This window comes from Phodopus roborovskii, unplaced genomic scaffold, assembly GCF_943737965.1.
Source record: "Phodopus roborovskii unplaced genomic scaffold, PHOROB, whole genome shotgun sequence".
In the NCBI taxonomy this organism is placed as follows: Eukaryota; Metazoa; Chordata; class Mammalia; order Rodentia; family Cricetidae; genus Phodopus; species Phodopus roborovskii.
Genome location: NW_026126459.1, coordinates 8,238,427 through 8,262,306, shown reverse-complemented (window position 1 = coordinate 8,262,306; position 23,880 = coordinate 8,238,427). Strand labels below are relative to the sequence as shown.

Below are 23,880 nucleotides of genomic sequence, written 5' to 3'. Positions count from 1 at the left end.
GTGTTTGTGTGTGTGTGTGTGTGTGTGTGTGTGCATGTATGCAGGTGCAGACATCACAGGAAGACTTTGGGTGTCTTGTTGCCTGAGAATCTCTTACTGAACTGGAGGCTCATCCTTTTGGCTGAACTGACCAGTTAGTGTGCTCTTGGGACCCACCCATCTTGACTCTTAATGCTGGGATTACAGGCATGAGCAGCCATACCAAGCATTTTTTCATGTGGGTGTTGGGGATTCAAACTCATGTCATAAAGCACACACAGAAAACACTTTAGCCCCTGAGCTGTCTCCCCAGCCCTTCTCTTAAATGGACATCATCATGCTAAGCGATGCACACACTGAACTGGCCCTCACAGTGAAACAGGTGTGTTTATCACTTCTGATGTTGGTGTCCTGAGGTGTCTCATGTAGCCCAGGTTGTCCTCAAGCTCACTGTGTAGCTGAAGATGACCCCAAACTCCTGATTCTCCTTTCTTCTGGCTCTCAAATGCTTGTCACGTGACACCATGCCTAATTAATCATCCTGGTACTCACTTTGAGGTTGTGCCTCTCTTTGGGAAGTGTGTTTTCAAAGTGTTCTTATCTATTAGAGATCTGCAGGGAGGTACGCATGAATGAGATGATGTGCAAATACCCAGTGTGTGCATGCATGTATTCATAGTAAGCTGATAAAATGAGTTGATAATAGGCATTGTGTGATGAGGTGTGACAGTTGCCTAAAAGGTATCTCATTCTCAGATTTTGTGCATATTTGGTATTTCCAAACCTAAGAGAAACTTATTTATTTAAATTACATGCACTTAAACCACATTCATTTAAATCCCATTTCTACATTCAAATAACATTTGCTCATTTAAATATTCATTTATTTACTCATCTCTATCTTTCTTGGTGCTAGGTGCCTTTACATCTCGCCAACCCTTCCCTTAAGGTTTTTAATAATACAGGGAAATAGGAGAATATGCCTCAAAACAGACTGTTAGTGAAGCCGGGTTGCAGAGGGCCAGGCGGCCAGGGCCAAGCTTTGAGAGTTCAGCACCGCAGACAGCGACAGGGCCCTTCCGCCTCTGTGTCAGCAGCAATCAGAGGACAGAGGTCCTATGTTTACTCCCGTTACACCCCTCTAATTGTCGCCGGCTTACTATTCTGGGGCCCACACTTTGACTGCAGCCCCTTTGTGTCACCCTAATTGCTCTCCATAATGCACTTCTGTGTGGAAATCCGGCGGGTCCTGTCCTCCCTTTTTGCATCCAGGCAGGTCTCTGCATCTCTGGTGCTTGGCAGCAAAAAGGGACAGTCTGTTGCTCTGTTCTAAGCCTTGTCTTGAGAAAGGCTCTCATCCTAGGCTAGCTTCTAATGTACTATGTAGCCGAGGTTGGCCTTGAACTTTTTTTTTTCGTGACAGGGTTTCTCTGTGTAGTTTTGGAGCCTGTCCTGGAACTAGCTCTGTAGACCAAACTGGCCCCGAACTCTCATAGATCCACCTGCCTCTGCCTCACGAGTGCTGGGATTAAAGGTATGCATCACCTGTTGTTCTTTTGCTGCGCAGCTAATGCCTAAGAAACACAAACACGAGACAGTGCCCACGCGGAGTTTATTGAGAGAGGGGAGAGAAAGAGGGGGTAGCTGGTGGCCAACCGAAAGCAGGAGAGAGAGAGAGAGAGAGAGAGAGAGAGGGAGGGAGAGAGAGAGAGAGGGAGAGAGAGAGAGAGAGAGAGAGAGAGGGAGGGAACAGAGAGGGACCAGAGAGAGAAACCAGAGAGAGAGAGCAGAGAGAGAGCAAAAAGAGAGAAGCACTTGGCGGGCTTGCTTTAAAAGAGGCTTGCACTGCGTAACTGAGTCCTCTGGCCACCAGGTAAAGCTGATGTAGAGATGACAAGGCCATGAGCATCCCGCCCATCCTCGGGGTGGGGGTCAGCTGGCTGCTAGTTCCTAACACCACCAACGCCTGGCTTGGTCTTGGATTTTGATCCTTTTTGTTTCCACCTTCCAGTGGCAGGGATCACGAGTGTGTGCAAGCCCAGTATTTGTCTGTTTTCCTTTTCTCCCTGGTCCCAGGGGTTCATGCCAGCTAGGCAGGGGCTCTATTCCTAAGGGGCTTCCCAGACCCTTGGGTTCTTGTTAGCTGCTTCCCCCAGCTGTGGCTCCTGGAAGCAGTATTCCCATTCTCAAGAAGGATACAGACCTAGGCAGGTGGAGGGCCTGGAGAGTCCCCTCTGCTTGGGGATTTCCTAAGGGTGCCATCTCTGCTGGAGGTCTCCTCTGCCTGGGGACCGGTCCTCTCTGCCTGGGGGTCCACTCTGGGGTTCTTCTCTGCCGGGAGGCGGTCTTCTCTGCATGGGGGTTTCCTCTCTAGAGGAGGGGGTCCCCTCCGCTGGGGTGCCCTCTCTGGAGTGAGGGTCCCTACCTGCCTGGAGATTTCTCTGCTGGGGCGTCTGGTCCTCTCTGGAGAGGCCCACTGTGGGGTTCCTATCTTCCCGGGGGACTTCTCTGTTTGTTTGTGTGTGGGTCTTCTCTGCCTGGGGCGGGGTGGTCTTCTGTCCAGGGGTTTCCTTTCTGAGGGTCTCTCTGCCCGGTTTCTCCCTGAGGGAATCCTCTCTGTCACCGGATTCCAGGCTGCCTTTGTCAGCCGCGCTCTGACGCGGGCTTTTCCATCTCTGGCATCAGCTTCTGGAGGTGAGGCTTCCCGGGCCCCGTGGCTCGCCCTGGTCTGCCCCAGGGCGTGGGAACCCTGATCCTGCCCCGACGACTGACAGGCGGCGACACGGACCCGGACGCACCTCTGCGGCAAGCGCGGGGCCTCGGCGCACGACGTCACGGGGCGCGGCGTGCGTGGGTGCGGCCATGACGTCATGCCCGCGGAGCCCCGCGCCGGCGCCGTGACGTCACGCCCTGGAGCTGCGGGCCGGGCCGGGCGGCGGCATGGCGGAGAGCGAGGCGGAGACCCCGGGCACCCCGGGCGAGTTCGAGAGCAAGTACTTCGAGTTCCATGGCGTGCGGCTGCCGCCCTTCTGCCGCGGGAAGATGGAGGACATCGCCGACTTCCCGGTGCGGCCCAGCGACGTGTGGATCGTCACCTACCCCAAGTCTGGTAAGTCGGGAACCCTGCACCGTACCCGGCGCCCGCGCGGCTGTGTGACCTTGGACAGTGCGCTCAACCTCTCTGTGCCCCAGTCCTGCCTGGCTCCCCGTGTGGTGCCGTCAGCCGGGGCGGCGAGCGCTCCTCCAGCGTGGGCTCTGTGGGGGATGGGACCAGCCTCTGCTGCCCCTACATCCTTGTTTACGAGCTGCCTCTGTCAACGGGAGGGACCTGGGCACCTGGGTCCCCAGCAACCATGCTAGGTAGAGCTTCTGGGCAGAGGCTCAGAGAGGGGAGAAGGCTTGTCCAAGGTCACACAGCTGGGTTGGGAGCTCAGCCATCCAGCCACCAGCCATCCAGGCCTGGTGTAGAGACAACCCTGTGGTGCCTGTTCTGGGGTCTGTAGGGCGAGTTCAGCCGGCCTGAAGAGCGTCCTTATCACCGCTGTCCAGCAGGTTCAGAGTAGTTGTGAAGGTGGCTGGCCATCACCCTGCTGTGTCTGAGCAAGCAGTTATAGGAGAAAATATAAGCAGTGTGTCACTCAGGGTGGAGTCCCAGCCCCGTGGGCAGATGCCTAGCATCCTACCAGAGAGTGATGGCTGCTCTCAGGGCGGGCGGGGGTGCAAAGGTCCTGGGGCCAAGTCCAGGTGCAGGCACTGACCCAGCACCCAGCATACAGCCTGCTGGGCTGTCTTGGAGAAAGCCTGGCAGGAGACAGGTCTGACTGAGGCTAGAACCACCCCACAGCCCCCATCTCAACCCTAGTCCCGGCTAGGGTCTCCTTTCAGAGAACTCCCTGAAAGTCATCATACTGGGTGCTTCAGGGCTGATTTGGGCCAGTACTCGGTGCTGTCTCTTTGGGGCCTGGGATGAACCCAGGGCCTTTGGCCTTATGCTCAGTGCGTACTCTGCGACTCGGCTGTGTTCCCAGCCTCTTAAGCTGGACTCATGGTTGTACCGTCCTTGCCATAAAGTATATGAATGTGCGCAAGGGTAAAGAAAGATTCCAGTCCCGTCTTCCTCCTCCTCATCCCGCCACTCTGGGGATTGTGGGGTTGTGGCTGGGATAGTGGAGTAGCTGCTGGGGGACAGGGGCAGAGGCTGAGTTACTGGAAGGGACTGAGGCAGTGGCCAGGCAGTCCTTCGATTGAGACCTACTCAGATGACTGTAGGCTGTGTTAACAACTAGGGACAAGGCCCCAGGTTTTGGGAGTTTCTGTAGTGTGGCAAGGAGATGGGGCCCAGTGTAGCACAGCCACGTGCTGTTGTCTCAACAGAAGGAGCAAGTCACAGTTGGTGCTGCTTCTTCCTCTTGGTGCCCAGTGAGGTTCTGGCCCTGAAAAGAATGCCCAATAGGGTTGGGACCACCTCCCGCCTCTCAGGCCAACGGGAAGCTGAGCTCCCATTTCACAGGTGGGGTGTGTCCCAGGGCTTCCTGTTGCCATCTCACCTTGGTCCTCAGCAGCTAGTAGGGTGCATGCTCCGTGGGGTGTTTCAAGCACTCTTTCCCGCCAGCCTGGTCCCACAACTGCATCAGCCCCAAATGAATACACAGAGGCTATATTATGAAACTGTTGGCCAATGACCAGGGCTTCGTATTGGGAAGTTCTGTCTTAATTATTAACCCGTTTCTATTCATCTAAGTATTTCTACATGGTCTTTTCTTACTGGAGAACACCTCACTGTGTCCTCTTTTTCTGGGATCACATGACAACTCCTCTTTGCCTATATCTCCCAGAATTCGCCTTGTCTCCTAATCCCACCAATCTTGCTGCCCTATTGGCCACAGTGTTTTATTCATCAACCAATAAGAGAAACATATTTACAAAATGATATCTTCCATCAATGAGGTAGATGGAGCACAATGTAGACAGAACTCTCCTTGTTTTAGAAACTTCTCTAAACTGCTTAGAAGTAATGGACAGTAGACAGTCTAGAAGATCAGGTTCGGTTGGGCAGGTGTTGGTTGAAGATGAGGAGGGCAGTTCCCATTGCAGAGCCCTGGGAATCACCCTATAGGGTTTCTTTGGGGTCACTGACTCCAAAAGGCTGTGGACATGGGGATGCAGTCATAGGCCTTGTTCATAGTGGTGGTCAGGTGATAGGTGTCCTTGACAGGATGCCTGGGCCACCCATTCAAGCCCTACAAGAGGTCGGAGGCACCCATCTTGGGGGACAGACCTGTGGTATAGTAGAGACCCATGGTGACTAGAAGTGGCAGATCCTTGCTAGGGAAATAGATAGGCTGGGAGACCTGTGTTCTGTCAGATTGCCCGTCTGTGTTCTGTCAGATTGCCCGTCTGTGACTCTGCCTACCTGTCCTTGTCTCTCTGAGTGTGTGCCTGCCTGTCTGTTTCCCCCTCCCACCTCTCACATGTGCACACACATCCCAGTTGCTTTTGCCTCTCACTCCCACCTGGGAGGGTTCCAGCCCAGGTAGTGAGATGTCCTGTAGGTTGACAGAGACACACAAACACTTAAGTGCAGGAAGAAGACACAGAAGTGTCCCGAGTGTCCCCTCTCATGCCTTTGTGGACTCTGTCCTCAGAGAGTGAGGGTGAGGCCTTCTCAGAAAAAGCATCATGGAGGAGGGATTGGTGGGAGTGCCTTGGGCTCCAGGAAGTCTTGAGAGGGAACCTCAAAGAGTTGTGAAGTGTTGGGCTGTAGGGACTAGCTGAGGAAGTGGTCACGAAGTAGAATGGCTTTATAAAGTGAAGCCAAATAATAGGAAGATAAATGAATTCCAGTGTCTTCCATACATTTTGACCTAGGACTCAGAGTGTCTTGTCAGCCACCACAGGGCACTGATATTTTCCACTCAGGCATTGGCTGTGTCAGCCAAGTGAGCTGCAGATAATGGCATTGGTTCACCAACACACAGAGCCCATGGAGAGTCTGGCTGTGTTCCCAACTGGCAGCTGTTTTCCCTGCAGATTGTATCTGTTGGGGCACAGCAGGCTGGTAGCTCAGGGGTTACCTCCTTCAGGCAGCATGGGAGGTCCCATCTTCTTTTATATATTTCAAGGTGTCCTGGTGTGTGATGGTGGCCACCACAGCAACATAAAATCCTGTGGACTCCCACCCTGCTCTGCCCTGCTGCTCTTCTTCCCAAGTACTGTGGAGGTTTGGCTCCAGACCCTAGTCTGCTCTTTCCCAGCTCTGATATGGCCTTAACTGCCACTCTGTACTTGGTGACTCATTGGGAGACTGGCACTTCTATACCCTGCTAGGAGATCCACACAGGCTGTCATCCAGGAGCTGGCCCACCCTATTAGTCTGTGGCTGGGTGTCCATGTGATGTGAAGCCATATCGTGTCCTCATGCATGACTCTCCCAGCTGGGGAAGAGGGTGCTCAGCCACTAAACAGTCTTGGCCTGGGCAGGTCACTTGTTGGCGCTTTCTGTGACTTCTGTAGAAGGGAGGTTTTGTTTTCTTTGTTTTTGTTTTTTTAAGTGTTATAGCTTTACTTATTTATACAAAATTTCATACATGTATAACATGTATTTTGGTCTTATCTATCTGGTCTCCCCCTCCATATCGCAATACCTCTCCTTCCCAACTTCATGGCCTAAAAAAACCAAAAAACCAAACCAACCAACCAACAAAACAAGCAAACAAATAACAACAACCACAACAACAAAAACAAGAAAACAACCCACAGAGTCTAATTAGTGCTGCTCGTGTGTGCGTGAGTGGCTACCAGGTAATAGCTGCTTTTGGCCCTCATGGTGGTGTTCCTAGCATGAATATGTAGCTGAGGTAAGGGTAGACTTGTGGATGGAGGTGGCTTTGAAATACAGCTCAGGTCTGCTTGGGACTTGGCTTCTGTGGGCTGAAGTCAGGATGGGGCACATTAAAAATGGACCATAGAGATGGCCCAGGAGAGACTCATGACAGGACCGTTCTGGGAAGCCAGCTGAGCCTGAGTGGACAGTGCTCATTAGAGGCAGGCTGGCCTCACCAGCATCTGTGACCTTGGCATCTCAGTGGAGTTTGTGACCTTGGCATTTTGTGTGTGTGTGTGTGTGTGTGTGTGTGTGTGTGAGTGTGTGTGTGAGAGAGAGAGGGGGGGAGGGAAGAAGGGAAAGAGAGAGAGAGAGGGAGAGAGAAAGAGAGAAAGAGAGAGAGCTTCCTACTCCAGCTATGGCCTAGGACCCTTCTTGTATGGCTGCAAAGCTGCTGTGTTACTCCATGCTGGCCATTTCCTTCCTGGTGGATTTGCTCCCTGGTGCCTCCCTGCCCCCCTGTCCATCTTGCCTGCTCAGATGTGTCTAGAAGGCAGGGCCTTGGAGGATGGATGGACCACTGAAACAAATTGGCTTTGTGGCTATAGCTAAGATCTGGATGCATGTGTATGGCTCCTGGGCTGTTGGCACAGCAGGTGTTGCATGAAGGACAGGGCAGCTGATGACAGGCCTTTGCTGATGGGTGCCGTTTGAATAGACATGTAGAGGAAGGAGGCAGGGAGAAAGGGCTCTTATAGAGGAGTCACCTCTGCTGGCCTGCTGGGATGTATGCATTATTATCCACAGGGCCTGGCTTACTGTGGGTGGGGCTGCATGAAGCCACCTAGGGAAGGCCAGAGAGGAAGGATCAACCAAAGGGACCAAAGATCAAAGTGAAGGGACAGTGTGTTCAGCTGTTCATTCTTTTTGAGCTCATGGAAGGTTGACGTAGCTTTCTGGGCAGTGCATGCCCCCATGTCCTGGGAACTGGAGAGCACAGGGGCTGGCCATAGGAGCTGGAGAACTGCAGACATGTCTGCCTGCCTCCCTTCACTCCAGGCTGACTGTCAGTTGTCTAGGCTGCCTGGCCCTGGGGCCCCAGCTCCGACTATGCCCAGCAGAGCCCAGGCAGCATGCTGCATATGACTCATGCACAGCCATTGGAGTGCAGTGGGTGCTACCAGGCTTGGCATGGCGGGAGTGCAGTGAGGGTGCAGATGGCAGCGTGTGCTGTGAGTGACCCTGGGGCTTCTGAGAAGGCTGGCTTTGGGGGTGGGGACAGTGTATCTACATGAGAGGCTGAGTTCATGAGGAGAGAACAGGGAGAGGGAAGGCTAAGGCTGGACTCTGGTGCCTGGGCCTTGTGAACCATGAGAAGTGTGGAAGTGACTTACATTGGAGACAGTGGGCCTGGGCCTAAGGGGAGGGATGGCCCCTGAATTCAGCAGAGGACCTATCCATGTCATGTTGCTCTGGGAAGATGGGGGTTTAATAACAGGTCCTAAGGGCCACTGTCCCCTGATGGGTTCCTCTCTACATTGTATGGCTCATGGTGATCTCAGGTCTGTCCTGGGCCTTGGCAGTCTCCTGTGGCCATAGGGAGCAGGTTGCATAGAACAGGCTTCTGCAGGCAGAGGTGGTTTCTGTCTGTGTGAACCCAGCTTCCACATGCCTCCCATGAGGGATAGTGAGAGATCTGAGGTGGTGGTCCCTCTTGGTGTCTCTGAGTAAGTGACCACTTCCTGTGGCCCCTGGTCTCACTTCTCGCAGCTCATTTTGCAAAGGAACAGCCATAGTCACACCATGGTGCTCTTGGTCCTGGGTCCTCCCCATGTTGGTTGGTGTTCATCCTTCCTTGCCACCGTGTGACCATCAGTGTTTGTCAGGGATCGTGTGTTTCATGAATGACAAAGCTAGGGATGATCTGGAATGTGCCTATTGGCTTGTTTTCTTGATGTGTTCCAGTTTAGTTTAGTAGACACTGGACAGATGAAGGAATCTGCTGGCAGCTGAGGTCACACTCCTCCCTTCTGAGCTTGCACACTCATCAATCCAATGGAAAGCTCAACCCCTGGAAGCCTCAGTTGAAAGTGGTCCCTACCAAGGTCTAGGAATGGCAGGTACACCCTACTTGCTTTCCTAGCTGTCCTGCCCCAGTGAATGCTGAGGAAAGCTCCAGGCTGGGCACTGGCAGCCATGGTGTATTGAGGCCTCACACTTAGTCTGGGGCTCTTTCTGGGTCCCTCTCCAAGGTTCCTCTTGCTCGCTGAGCCCTGTGCCTGCCTCTCAGGCAGCAGGAGTTTTGTTGACTGAGGCTGGCCCAGTGGCTTCTATGAGCAGCCTTCCCTACCTCTTCACCCAGGTACAAGCTTGCTGCAGGAGGTGGTCTACCTGGTGAGCCAGGGCGCCGATCCTGATGAGATTGGCCTGATGAACATTGATGAACAGTTGCCAGTGCTGGAGTACCCACAGCCGGGTCTGGACATCATCAAGGTACTCATGTGACCCCTTCTTCCACAGTTACACCTGCCCAGCGGCAGTGGCTTCTCAAGGGCCTAATAGGTGATCATGGGAACAACTGAGGGCCTCCAGGAAGTTCTAGTTAGTAAGGAGGGAGAAATGAACAGTCTGAGTCCTTAACTTAGCCTGAGTCTTTAAGGATCCTGGGACCTGTCAGGTACAAGTACTGACATCAGAGTCAGGGAGTCTGCGAGGTGTGTTTGGTCATTGACTTAGGGGCTGCCACTGGGGAAGCAGGCCTCAGCCCCCTCCCTCATCTGACAAGGGAGCTGGGGTGGACATGATTGAATAAAATTCTTGGTATCAAAAATGAAATTAGCTAGGTATGGTGGTTTCTACTTAATGGCCCCAAACTGGGGTGGCTGAGACAGGAGAATCACATGGGTTTGAGGCCAACCTGGGCTGTGTGATGAGATCCTGTCTCAACAATAAGAGGCTTTGTGCCTTCTGTCCCTTAGGGGTGTCTGGACCTTTCTTTCCATCCCATCCCCTGCTGTCTCTGTAGTTGAGGCCTTGCAGCCCTCGCCTCTCCTACCTGCCTTTCTGCTAGATGAGTCCGCGGGGAATATATCTCTGAGAGGCTGACCATGTGTTATGGCAGCAGACCCCCCTGCCCTTGGTGAGCTTGTTTCTGACTGACCGGGCACCTGGGGGTTGCCCTCCTGCCTGCAGTCCCGGCTGGGTCCCCTTGGCTTCTTGGCAGAAACACTGGGAGTGTGTGGTGCTTCTGCTCTAAGTGCCCCACTTGCCGGTGCTGCTCCTGGTGCAGGAGAGAGCCGACAGTTCCCACCTCAGGGCAGGAAGTCACGATAGTTAGAACTGGGGGCAGTGGGTCAGGAGGTAACAGATGTCCGAGGAATGTTCAGGAGGAAGAGAGGAGCAGAGGGCTGAATGGACACCAAGACTTGTGGTCCAAGGGGAAGCTGACAGGATGGGAGCCTCTGAGCAGAGGGCCGAGGGAAAGCTGCTGTCCCCATCACCCCCTCATCCCCACCCCACCCCCCCACCAGAGTGGAGGGTAGCCAGAGGCTTTGAAGTCAGACACTCCCATGTTCTTACAGGCTCTCTTTTATGCACGTGTTTCGTGTTTCTGCTGCCCCACAGACTCACAGACTCTTCCTCATTCTCAGCTACTCAAACTAAATCCCTATGGCTGTAAAGGGATCAGCTCCTGGGGCTGGGAACAGGGATTTCATTACAAACAGCTCCTGGGGTCCAGCCACCTGCGAGGTATGTCCAGATGGCTCAAGTGGGTACTTGGTTAGAGCATACTAAGTCCTGCTTGGTCAGGATCCACCCAGAGCAATTAGAAAGGCCCTGGGAGGGAAGGAGTGTGTGTGTATGCATGCATGCACATGCTCACACACTTATGTCTCTCTCTGCAGGAACTGACATCTCCCCGCCTCATCAAGAGCCACCTCCCCTACCGCTTCCTGCCCTCTGACCTCCACAATGGGGACTCCAAGGTAACCTACCTCATTTCCCATCCCCCACTTTTCTCTGACGAATCCCAGGCTTCTGACACCACTGTAGGTGCCTCTAGCCCTGGCCCTGGCCCGGCCCTGGATCATGTCTGTAAGCTTCCTCCATGCTTACCAGGGAGTGAGGGGTGCTCTCTCACACTGGTAGATGGTGCTTCCTGTTCTTGTCCCTATCCTTAGTGGTAAAGTTCCCATGCCACCGGCCCTTACCAGGGCATTACAGTAGAGCACAAATAAAGCAGTTCAGTAAGATAGTCACATGCTTATCCTGCGTACTCAGCTCGTGGCCAGAGCACATCTGTGCTGGGGACAAGCAGGAGGACACCTGGCCAGGAGGAGGGTGTGAGCCATCATTCTGCTATCCACAGGTCATCTACATGGCTCGCAACCCCAAGGACCTGGTCGTGTCTTACTATCAGTTCCACCGCTCACTGCGGACCATGAGCTACCGAGGCACCTTCCAGGAGTTCTGCCGGCGGTTCATGAATGACAAATGTAAGTGTCAGCGGGCATGAGCTCTAACCTTACAAATACCAGCTGGTGCTGGGGGTGTTCCTGGAAGGCACACCATGGGATGGCACCTCACCTGCACTTCGAGAAGTCAAGTGCGGATGGGGCTTGCGTTGTTACCACATGGCAGGGTGTCGAGGCTGGGGAGCTGTGGATCTTAGAGGTGGCGTGATGTAGTGCAGATCCTGGGACTTGCTGAGTCCTGTTCCCCACCACCAGGAGGGTTCTCCAGATACTCACCTGTCCTTCCTGCCTGGGTGCTTACCGAGGTGAGAATGAGAGCTGTGAACTCAGTGGCCCAGATCTCTGTGCTGTGAATGATAGACATCACTGTGAAGGCTGCTATTGGGTGTGAACCATCATATGGGCTGGGCTTCAGAGGCCAACACTGAGCAGGGTGTGCTGGGCGGAATGCTATGTATACTTCCCATTGGCTCTTTCCTAACCCAGGAGGATCAGGGCCTGGCCACTCCAGCCCCCATCTTCCAGGAAGTCAGGGACCATAGGAGGGAACAGCCCTATCTCTGTTTCTTTACCCCACAGGCCACTTGTCTCCTTGGAGCCATTGTAGCAGTTCCTCTTGGGCTGTGTTCCCACCTTTTCCTAGTCACCCACACATCTCTGAGGGTCTTGTGGCCAGCAAGGGACTGTGTGGTATGCACAGTCATAGGAAAGGGCTTATATCACACTGAAGTCTTAGCTCATGTCTCAAAACACACTAACTGCTCTGTGTGGCTCATCAGGGGTCCTGCAGGGAGACTGTGAAGCAAGATGAGAATAGAGTGTGTAATGATGAAATCTCAAGTGAAGCAGGCCTCAGGGCAGCCTCCAGGGGCTTCCTACTGAGGCAGTGATGCAGACAAGGCCCTATAGAGTTGGCTAGGCTGCAGCAGGCACACTGAGCTGCCCACAGTTGGAAACCCACAGGGGCGAGAGGTCCCCAGTGATCTGTTTCCTTCTGTTAAACATCATTTCAGTTGTGCCTTGTGCCCAGGACTGGGTCACATGTGTGGTAGGAAATGTCAGCACCTGTTCCCCAGGGTCCCTGAGCCTGCGCCAGCTTGGTTCCTTGTGAACTATTGAGGTAACCCTTGCAGCCTTCCAGGTGTTTGAACAGCCCCCTTCTGGTTCACGACATTGTACCTGCCAGCCCTGGCACCCATTCTTGCCTCAAAGGTGTGTGGGAACAGCACGGTAGTGACAACAGGCTGCTACATTCAGCCTGTTGTACTGTCAGCCGAAGCTGCTAAAATCTGCCCTGATCTAGGTTTCCCTGTTCACAGTGCACAGTCCCAGAGGCCAAAGCCATGCTCTTTGGCCTGCATCCTTCTTAAAGGGTATGACTTGGGTGTTCATGTGCCTTCTTCTACTCTTAACCACGCAGTGACCACTACGTGGTGACCTTTCCTCCATGCCCAAGGCTCAAAAGAAAGTGGCAGCTAAGAGAAGGATCATTTAAAAAAAAAAAACAACAACAACAAAAAAACATTATTTCCTAGCCAGGATAGTGGCACAGGGTTGTAATCCCAGCTGCTTGGGGTCTAAGGCAGGAAGTGGGCAGGCTCAAGACCTGCCTGAGTTACAGAGTGAATCCAGTGGTAGCTTGGTCAACTTAATGAGACCTTGTCTTAAAATGAAAGGTAGGGAGAAGGCTTAAGATGCAGGCATGCTTACCTAGCATGTCAGGCCCTGGGCTTGGTGTCCCCAGTCCTGGACAGAGCAGAGGATGGAGCAGGGTAGGTGGCACTGTGAGGAAGATCTGTATGAGAATGTTGGTGGCCTGAGACTTCAGGGCTGAGGTTAAGGGAGCACAGGTCAAGTGACATGCTGTGTGGAACCTCTGGACAGGGTCACTGGTACAGTATGGTGGTACTGTGAACAGTCTTTCAGTGACACAGTACATGGGGAGTCTGTGGACAGGGCCACTTGACAGATGTTGTATTGGCAGTGGTCTGTGGACAGACACTGATCTGTGCAGTGTGAGGAGTACATCAAAGGTGACCTCTTACTAGGTGGGGACTGTGTTAAGCTATAGTATCCTGCTGATCATGGGTAAGTGGCTTCATGGTCTCAATAGAGTGAGGTTCACAGAGAAGCAGGGGGTCATGGCAGGGCCCCTTCTCTGGATGCTTAGCTCCCACCAGTGCACACGTGTCTCTTTCCTCTGTGGCTGCAGCTACAGAGGCAATGGGGAGCTCTTGTTATCCCTGGTAGAAGTCAGCATGCCTAACTTCATTTATGGTCATGGCTGGCCTTCCTTGTGCAGTATCTTTGTCCAGACCATCTGGAAGTCCTGTGCCTTCTCAGGGAGTGGAGAGAGTTCCTTCTTTATTGGGTCACTTGCCTTCCTCCTACCTAGGACTTCAGCTGCCTGGACTCAGCTTTGGAAGAACACATGGATCCAGGTCAGGGTCCAAGGCCTCTTGTGCCCTGGCCTGCCACTGCCCTTTCCTGAGACTCAGCTCTGTGTAAAGTGAACAGATTTTCTAAGAGGCATTTGCAAAGGTCATCCAGGTGTGTCTGAGTGGGGTGTGCCTGTGCAGGTCCACTATGACCTAGGACAATTCCTTACCCAGGGAGCTTGTAGGTAGCCTGGAGGGTGGAGCCTCATTTTTGCCTCTGTGTCTCATCCAGTTTGTCCCTTAATGTTGCTCAGCATGGTTAGGATACCACTCCTGTATAGCATCTTGCTGAGTCCTGCTCTGGGGCCCCCATGGAAGTGTGGTATAAAGACTATCACAGGGCTACACAGCTCAACCAAAGAGATGGGCATACACTGGAACTCATCAGTAGGAATGCTGTGGCATAGCTTACAGACTGGGCCAAGTCCTTTCACACCTGGCCAAGGTCTAGCCCAGACCTAGTGCTCCGACCAGACAGGGCTGTGCTGAGGCACATGTTGCCTGATGGTATAGGGCTCCCATCTCTCTTTAGATCCCAACTTTCACTGAGAATGACTGGACTCTATCAGAAGTCATGGGGCAGGGCCTTGTTCTGGAACTATCTTAGAGCTCCTCACACACCAGCCTACCCTACCTATCTCTGTCCTGATTTCTCTGGCCATTATTTTCTCCCATTGTCACTAGTGTACACACCGCGCCCTCATATCCTCAGAGCTCTTCTGCCTTGCCAGGTCTTCAGGGCATTCATTCTTGGGCTGGTGAAGGAGTGTTGGCAGGAGCAGGAGGGATGAAGGTCTTTAGTGCTTTCTTCCTTCTAGGAGACCTTGCAGTTTCCTTCAAGCAACTGGGCAGGAGCAATCTTGCCCTGTGGGGGCAAGATTGCCTGCACAGTTCCCTCCCCAGCTGTGCCCCTTTCCCTGTTTCCACAGTGGGCTATGGCTCCTGGTTTGAGCACGTTCAGGAATTCTGGGAACACCGAATGGATTCAAATGTGCTTTTCCTCAAGTATGAAGACATGCACCGGGTGAGTAGCTGGGGAGATGCCCTCTATTGTGTCGAGAGATGCTGTCCATGGTTCTGGAGCTGACCGTGGTACTAGACCTCTCCATTGCTCCAAGTGGAGGCATGGCCCTGTTAGGCAGAGCCAGAAGGCCACAGAGGGTGACCTGGGAGGGATCTGAACAGTTCCTTCCACATCCAGGGATGCATGTGGGCCACAGAAAAGGCATGGGCTCAAGTCCCTGGTCCAGCACATGACCTCTGTCTGGACAGGTTGGTTCCCAGGACAAGTTCCAGACTGGCTTACTGTGGTGTGAAGTTGTGCACAGCCAAGAAACAGGAACAGAGGCAGGACCCCTGCGACTCTCATGTGCTGTTTCAATACCCTCACCTTGGTGACTGTGTGAGGCAGTGTGCTGGAGTATCCAGTCCTTTCCCTTTCTGCACCAGCTTTTGGGGATGCTTGTGCCCCGTGTGTTAGTATGTGGTGTCCCTACTGGGTGCTCAAGGAAGGAGATTAGCATTGGCTGATTTGTATGTAAAGTCTTGTTCTGTCCAGGTTCTGCTGGGTGTGGTTGTAGAGGTGGGGAACACTCGGTGTGTGAGTATGTCGAGTGACATGAAAGCTGCATCATCCCCCAGGATCTCCACTGCCATGCATGGGTGTACTGATGTTTCTCTGTCTCTGTCTCACTTTTGGACACAGAGTTGCTCTGTATATCCCTGTCTGTTGTGGAATTTGTTATGTAGATCAGACTGTCCTTGAACTCAGAGATCCACCTGCCTCTGCCTCCTGTGTGCTGGGATTAAAGGCGTACACCATCATCACCCAGTGGTTTCTTTCTGAAACCTCTCTCCCTCTCAGTGCCTTACTCATCTCTTCACTTCCCCTACTGTCTCAAGCCTCTTGTTGCCCTGGCCACACCGCTTCCACACTGTGCTGTTATGCTCTCCAGGGATCCCCTACTTTGCTACAGTAAGTGATGGTTATTGGGGTCCTGTCATCTAGCCTTCTAATGATATGACCTCTCCCTCTCTTATCTGGCTGCCAAGTTGCTACCCTCATCTCCCCTCACCCTGTTCTCTCCTATTTATTTTACATTTGTGTGTTTTTAGCCCGCATGTATGTATGAGTACTATGTGCATGCCTGTGCCTAGAGAGATCAGAAGAAGGTAGTGGATCTCTTGGAACTGGAGTTAGGAGTGGTTGTGAGTCACTGTGTGTGTGCTAGAAACCAAACTTTGGTCCTCTGCGAGAGAACTAAATGCGTTTAACTGTTGAGCCGTCTGTCCAGCCTCACATCTGGCATCTTCTTGCTGTTTTCCCCTCACTTAACTGCAGATGACCCACACCACAGGCCTCAGTCCTGGCCTTGTCTGTCATCTTTTCTTCTGTTCACTCCCCTGCAGTCTCATATGTTTGCTAGATTAGTAGCACTGATTCAGTCATGCACAGAGTTGTCTGTGGATGCCCTAAGACATGTGTCTGTGTGGTTCAAGGGTGACTGAAGACTCAATGTACCCAAGCCAGCTTCTGACACTGTCCCTCACAGCCTCAACTGCCTCTTAGTTCATGGTGGGTCGCTCTGCTTTCCAGTGTTGCTCAGGTGAAATTCTTTTATTTGTCCCAATGTCTCTTTCACACTGTGTGTCTGTGTCCTAAGTCTATTGGCTCTGTCCTTAAATCCTCCCACTTACCCATTCATTTGCACCCCGGGCTGTGTGTCTTTCTGTCCATGTTTGCATCTCTCTAGCCTGTTACTGAGACACAATCCCAGACTTTTCTCCTGGCTCCCTCCTAGCCTATCTATCAAGTCATCATCATAGAAGCTGGGCCAACTGGTGCTAAAATGTATTACCACTTATCTTGTCAGAGCCCATGTGGCTGTGGGTGATCATTCAATCTCTGTAGTGGTCCCCAGTCCCTGGATACCTTAACCCCCCCCCACACACACACCTTGTTATTGCTTAAACCTGCCCCTCCAGCTTCTGTTTCAAGCCTGTGCATTTGCTCTGTCCATCCAGAATGTTCTATAGCAATCTACATAGGTTTCCTTCTCATTGCTTTTTCATCTGCTCACAGGCCACCTTGTCAGTGGCTGCCCTACCCTTCCTTTGTATGTGTGTTCATGTGTTCAGATCAGCATGTGTCAGGCTCTTGGCCATTGCTTTCTGAGTTACAGAGTGGCCTCAGGGTGGAGACACCTATCTGCCTTTCCACAAGAAGATGGAGAGTGCCACAGGGCACTGGGAGACAAAAGCCTGTGCAGGCCTCTTGCTGGAGCAAGGGGAGCTGCTGCTTCTCAGAGCAGTCCCTAAGGGTGTACAGGCCTGGGCTGCAGGGAGCCAGGCTCAAATGTCTTCTGGAGGTTCTGAATCAGGCGGACCAGGGCCAAGCCATGCTACCTGCTGTGTCAGAGAATGTAATGGTTAGCGGGAGGGGCTGGAACAAAAGTCTGACAGACTGGAGATGGTGTTAAAGGGGGAGGCAGTCCTCTGTGGACTTGAATATGACTTTGGAGATCTGATCAGAAATACACGGAGGACTCTGGGTGGAGGGAAGGAGCTTATGACTCTCCCTCCCCCCCCCCCCCCCCCCGTAATGATGGCTCCTGAGTACAGGGAAGGTTGTGGTGGTATGGTGTTCATTCCCCCTAGTACCCCATCCTAGATGTCCCTATTGCAGTGACCCTAGGCGGGGCTTGTGCATTTAGGTCCCATGAGTACCATAAAACATGCTGCAGGGGAAAGTAGAGGAAAGGCTTGTGCCATGGAGCTTGCCCTCACAGAGGTCCCTCACCTGATGGGACCCAACTGTCCTGCTGGGAAAACTTAGGGGGCTCTTAGGGGGAAAACTTAGGCAAACAACCTCACTAATTGCTGGTGGCTGAGATCTCAGGGTAGCGACCCCACACCCATGGGGAGAGTCCAGGTAGCCTGGAGGCCCAAGTGTGCAGAGAACCACAAGAGGGTGAGTGTATTTCACCTTATACTTTCAGAGGAGTCTGTCCATGCTCTGATTTGATGATTCTGACCCTGTGATTGGGTGGAAGACATGCTCCATGAGGTTGATTACCTCATGAAGATCAGGAAGCACTCTGGTCCCTGGTTATGGGTAGAAAGTGCACTCAGATGAGTGAGGTGTACAGTTAAGTGTGGCCTGGTAACTATCCAACAGTCTCCTAAACACGTGGCCTTTGCCACATGTATGAATGCCGAGCTGCCTGGAGCAGTCCTGCAGAACACCGCCACCATCTGTCTTATCTCTTGCAGCCCTTTCCTTGGTCGTTTCTTCTGAGGGCCAGTTTTATTTCTCTCTTGTTCTTCTAACCATTTAACACCAGGGTTAGCAGTCCTGGGTTCTTCTTCTTTCCTTTGTGCTTTCTCTGACACCTGTTGTTCATGTAGCCCACTGTGCCATTCCGGTGCATGGGACCTTGGTGCAGTGTGTCCTTGGGAGATGAAGCAGATAGGAGTGGGGCAGCAGGATCAAGGCTTCGAGGTGCGTGGGTGCTGCAGGAATCCACGGAGAGAGGTCACGTCCACCACAGACTGTTAAAGTTAGAAACCTTAGTTAACCAGTGTGTGCCACAACCTTGCACAGATTTAGGGCCTGACCTAACTGGGGTGATGGGGAATGAAGAAAGGACAAACACACATAAGAGAGTCCGGGATCGGGTGGGGCATGCCCACTGATGGTGGTGCACCTTCAGCAGCTTGGAAATTCACTGGGTTTGTTGCTGAACAAGGAAGCAGACTTAGCTAATCTTGGCTGGGGTCTCTGTAGGGATGCAGTCTCAGGACAGAAACATCCAGAAGGAGGGAGGAGGAAGTTGTCCATATGTCAGCATCCACACATGGACCAGGGGAAGGATATGCTGTTCCCATGGGTCTGAGGCTTTGGGGTCTTTAACACATCTGGTTTCATGTTACACACATTCAATCCCATGCCAGTGTCTAGCTGGTACCTCCTAAAGCTTTGGCTGCTAATTTCTTTCTTGAGGGAAAACAGCCTCCAATGTTTTTCCTAATGTTTGTTCAAGGCCGTTGCCAGCAGGCTTTCAGGGACTTGGGAGTGATGGTTCAGGCTTCCCACTGGGAATAGGAGGTGCCTCAGCATTTCCTAGGGAGAACATGGCTGCTGTAGGGAAGCGGTGTGCCTGCTCCAGCTGTACCCTGCCTTCAGTTGTTGGCATTGTGGAACTGTAAATGGCTCTCTGTCCAGTAAGCAACTTAATAGGACTCACTTTCCTTAGTATGGCCACTGGGGCACTTGTGGATACAGAAGGTTCCAGAAGCTTGATGGCATCTAAATCATGCCAGAGATGGATATTCTTTGCTCTTTCTGTTTATAAATGAGCTATAGCTCTTAAGACCTTTTCCTTGTATCTTTACACCTTCCTCCTCTTCCCACAGCCATGAGTTCAAATCCAAGACATGCAGGTTTTGAGCTGAGTACAGTTTCCAGTTCAACTCTGTGCCCTGGATGCTGCCTCTGATGAGTGCTCTGCTCTCTATCCGTGTCTTCCAGGACCTGGTGACCATGGTGGAGCAGCTGGCCAGATTCCTGGGTGTGTCCTGTGACAAGGCTCAATTGGAGTCCTTGATCGAGCATTGCCACCAGCTGGTGGACCAGTGTTGCAATGCTGAGGCCCTGCCCGTGGGCCGGGGTATGTGTCCCCTCTCACCCCTCCCCTCCTGCTCAGGTACTCCCTGTCTATCTAGAACTTTCTGGGCTGATTTCTGTCTGGGTAGCAGCTCTTACTGGCCAGTGCCTGTTGAGAGCATGGTGCTCCAGGAGTAGGGCATGCCCTGTCCTCTTGCACACATGGTACTATATACTTCAAAGGGCAGCAGCTGTTGGGGCTTGTTTAGGCTTTGGGTGAGGTGTGTTCATGCTGAGCCCTGCCCACTGGCTCAATTCAAATGATGATTTGCAATACAGGGCAGGCCACCAACCTAGCAGCTTTCCTTCTGGTGGCTCTGAGTCATGAGCTGTCACCACAGGAAGATGGATCCCATGTGAGGAGCTGTCCTTCCTCTTCCTTCCCTGGCTCAGAAGGTGTTGGCCAAGGAAGTGGCTTCTGGGTTTCCTGTGGCACAGATGACAAATAACCCAGTCTAAGGGCAGCCAAGTATGGGTAGTCAGAGTCAAGACACTGTGGAGGTGGCCCAGATGGAGATGGGACACCTTGGTAACAGGAGACATGTGGTGGGCAGGCAGACCTTGGAGAGAGTATTCCAGACAGGGCTCCTCCCAGGGCCACCGAGTCAGTTTTCAAGCTCTTCAGGGCTTGTGCTAGCTGCTGCTCAGTGGGCAGCTCAGGTACTAAAGTCCCAGGATGTCTCAGAGCAGTGGCTGCATTCCATAACTCCTCTCTGGGTAAGTATGGTCTAGGCTTGAAGCCAGCTGCCAGCAATGTGAGCTGGTAATTTTCAGAGGGTGAGGAGCTGTGAGGGAAGATCTTAGGACTCTGGGTGGTACCCAAGATAGGGGAGAGAAGCTTGGCTCTGATTTCAGCCTGGCTGCCTCCAGGAATGTGTCTTCTGACAGCTAGGGGCCAAGGGCAGTTGCTAGGGGTCAAGTACACAGGGCCTTGCTGGTGAAGGCCTAACTAACTGTTCCTCCAGAGAGCAGATCACCAAACCACATCCCTCTTCCCATGTTTCCAGGCTGCATCATCTTCACAGCACTCTTATGATTTACAGTTTATTTGCCATTCTTCAGTTTCGCTTTCACCATATTTTGTTAACCCTGTCCCTGACCACCTCCTTGGCCCCCTTTTGGTTTGCATGTGGTGGTGAGTGTGTGGTGTGTGTAGTGTGCCAGGTCACATGTGCTCTGTTGAGTCCCCACACATTCCTTCCTTCAGAGGCGTTTGCTCTGTCACTGTTGGCTTTGGTTTTGCTTTGTTTCAGTTCTGTGGTTTTGTTTTCTTTTAGCACATTTGCCTCTTTACTCAGAAGATCGCCTTGAGGTGGCGAGGATGCAGGGGCTCGGGGAGCCGGCTGCATTGCTTAAATTTGGTTCATGTCACAGCATAAATTGTCTTGATTCCAAATCCTAAACCAGGTGGGTGACTCCTCTGACAAGCTCTCAGCTGGGAAAAAAAATAATCATGGAAAACTATATTTATCATGTGGTTGGTCTAGGAACTTCTAATTTGGTCCCTTTGGTATCATTAGAGGGTGGCAAGAACAATTTTATTTTACTTTTCCAACACATACAGATGATGTCTCATTACCAAAAAGAAAGTTCTAATGTGTCAGGAGTTTAGCCGAGCTATGTCAGGGCTGTGGCTGCTGGGACAAATACTGAGGTTAAGACCTGAGCAAGGCTGTTGCTGGAGATGACTTCAGAGTTCTGACTTCAGAACTGCCCCTCCCCCCAAATCCCACTTGTTTAAAAGCACAAAGCCAAGACATAAACCTCATCACTCCTGTGGATGGGAGGTATGGAATAGAAACTCCTAGCCCCTCCCTCCACCCTGCTGTAGGGCTGGTTCTGACCAGACTGGGACAGCAGCTGGATTGTGGGGAGACTCACTATGGAGTTGAGATACGGTATTCTTGTGTGTGACACATTGAACTTATGCTGTGGATGTTTCATTCATTTTAAGCCTTCCCCAACTTGTTTTGAGCTTAGGCCTCCAGAAATCTCCACCATTGATAGCTTCAGAAGAGCTTCCTGCTGGTCCTTGGGATGATTTTTTTTTTAAACTGTTTCAAATTCTCCAGAGGCACCTGTTGTACTGTGGACCTCTGAGTCAAGGACTCCCAAGAGCACTGCCCCCAACCCACAGTACTTCCTCTCTGGCAGGTTTATGGAGGGAGCTAACCTGAAACAAGCGGTGATATCCCTCTTGGTCACAGGTGTGGGTCTGTGTGGTGCCTGGTGCACAGTTGACAGAAGGTAGCAGTAGGAAAGCTTCCCTCCACACTTAGGGAAGTTTGTTCCAGTCACACCACAAATAGGACTCATGTGGTCTAGCTCAGGTGGTCCATCCCATCCAGAAGGCCAAGTTCAGAGGGGTCTAGGCACAGATCTGGACTCTCAGATCCATTCCCAAGGCTTCCTTTTGTCCCAACACTGGTGGATACAGCCAGTTCTACTCTGGTCTGTGTTGCAGGAAGAGTCGGGCTGTGGAAAGACATCTTCACCGTCTCCATGAACGAGAAGTTTGATCTAGTGTATAAACAGAAGATGGGGAAGTGTGACCTCATGTTTGACTTTTATTTATAATACCAGAAACCGCGAACTTGCATGCTCACGGTCCCCAGACGCTCTACTAGCTAAAAGTCCTGTTTGCATTCATTTATTCCTTGCTGGACACACTCTGGAAGCTGCTTGGAAACAGCAGGGGACGAGCCCAGTGGAGAGAGCGAGGAGTGTGATGATGCTGTCCGCAGCAGCCACCTGGCCTGTAGCATTTGAGTCTCCACATGGTGGCCATGCCACATGCACAGGCAGCGAGAATGTCTGTCATGTACCCCATGTTACTCACTGTATTTTATAGCGCTTTTCACTGGAAATCTAAATAAATATCTGTCAACCAAATGCAAGTCAATTTCCATGGGAGAGCAGGAGCGAGCTGTGCCAGGATGGTAGGGAACTCTCAGGGTTCACTGTAATTTTTGTAGTCTTCTCTCTAGGCACAGCCATCACACCTTGTTCTGTAATCTAAGGATGGATTGGGATCACGTGGTGGGGGTGGGGATGCTGGAGAGGTGGGTCAAGCTGTGGTCTAGCCAGTCTTCTGGAACCATCCTGACACCAAGCCAGGGCCTGTTCCAGGCCATTCTCAGAAACACCTCCAACACACAGATTTCTGAGCCTAGTACAGAAGTGCCCAAGGAAAGGTCCATGAGGGAAGCTGGCCTGAGGCTGCAGACAGCATCTGAAGGCATTGATGGTGTGTCAGGAGTCCTCTACAGGCACAAGAATTAGTATCTGTCACAGTCTCTTGTTTCCCAAGGCCGTGACTGCCACACTCCTGCTGACAAGTGATGTGACATAGCATGGTTCTAAAATCTCTAGTCGCTGTGACTCAGCTGTACCAAGGCTCTCACCTATGAGACCTATTTCCATGCAGATAGGACTGTTAAGCCCACTGATGTGAGCGGGCACTGAGACCCTCCGAGTTTCTGAGGGAGTGATGGCCCTGTGTGCCACACACACACACACACACACACACACACACACACACTGCTGTCTTCTGGCTCTAATTTGGCCCAACTGTTGGCCAGATGGAGGTGGAGCAGAGGATTGCTGCTCTGGGACTAACTTGTTCTGTCCCTTACCAGGTTGGGAAGAGCCCAGCATGGTAGTGGGAGGCTCTGGCCATTGAAGAAGCTCCTGTGGGTGGTTTCTAAAGCAGGTCTGGTTGCAGCTGGCATTACCTCTGTCTGGGGAGAAGCTTGTGTGGGCTGGGTGCATGACACTGTGAGGTGGGCATGGCAGCGCCTTTCCTGTGTGTCTGGGGAGGAAGGCTGCTCTCTGTAAAATTTTGTTTCTATTTTTCTATTTTACGGATGTTCTGGAGCCACATGTGGTACTCTGTGCTTGCTTGCATCTTTAATAAAAGACACCTCCCTGCTTGTGTGGTGTGTCTGCTGGGTGGAGAAGGGTCCCTGTGCTTTCTTCTCTAAGGAGTGTGAGCCTCATCTCTTCTCTATTCCCTGGGAATTGCTACAGGGGGAAATAGCCTGGGTTAGGTTCTAAAGAGGCAGAGTTTGGTTGTTTTACCTCTATGCAAATTTCAGTAGGTTGAAGCTCACCTACTACTTCAATGACCCTTGACCTGAAAGTCACAGGAACAGTAAAGGAAGAAAGAAGGAATTGGGGGAGAAATTTTTGTGTTCTGTGACTCTCTTCTACTTACGCAGTCTACTTGCCTCTGGTTCCAGCTCTGAGCATGGTGGGATGATACTGACCTGGTCCAGCCCTTTCTGGCCATCTTCACCAGTCCTGGGGCAGGGGGTGAGCGATCCTGGGCACCATTTCCTTTATAGAGAGGGAGAGCCTAGGGTAGGTACAGATTCTGGTTAGTAATCTTGTGTCCCCATGCTGTGCCTAGAAGGGTCTACCCTTGGTCATTTCCAAACCTGACACACATCAGGGAGCCCAGAGGATCTAGGGTGATGAACTCTTGCCTGCTTTACCCAT

General features: G+C 52.2%; 1 protein-coding gene across 1 annotated transcript; it reads left to right on the top strand.

Annotated features, from left to right (window-relative positions):
- The first annotated feature begins 2,855 nt into the window (after positions 1-2,855).
- Positions 2,856-22,272, top strand: Sult4a1 (sulfotransferase family 4A member 1). Its single transcript, XM_051189519.1, has 7 exons — positions 2,856-3,088; positions 9,165-9,295; positions 10,708-10,788; positions 11,172-11,298; positions 14,645-14,739; positions 19,246-19,384; positions 21,845-22,272. Exons 1-7 carry the CDS (start codon positions 2,920-2,922, stop codon positions 21,955-21,957), a joined length of 855 nt encoding a protein of 284 aa, XP_051045476.1. The 5' UTR covers positions 2,856-2,919; the 3' UTR covers positions 21,958-22,272.
- The last annotated feature ends 1,608 nt before the right edge of the window (positions 22,273-23,880 follow it).

Bases quoted from the DNA above. Each gene is read 5' to 3' on its own strand.
- Sult4a1 (XM_051189519.1), top strand. From the start codon at position 2,920: ATGGCGGAGAGCGAGGCGGAGACCCCGGGCACCCCGGGCGAGTTCGAG. The intron at 14,740-19,245 runs GTGAGTAGCTGG...CGTGTCTTCCAG, and splicing joins AGTATGAAGACATGCACCGG to GACCTGGTGACCATGGTGGA. The intron at 19,385-21,844 runs GTATGTGTCCCC...TCTGTGTTGCAG, and splicing joins GGCCCTGCCCGTGGGCCGGG to GAAGAGTCGGGCTGTGGAAA.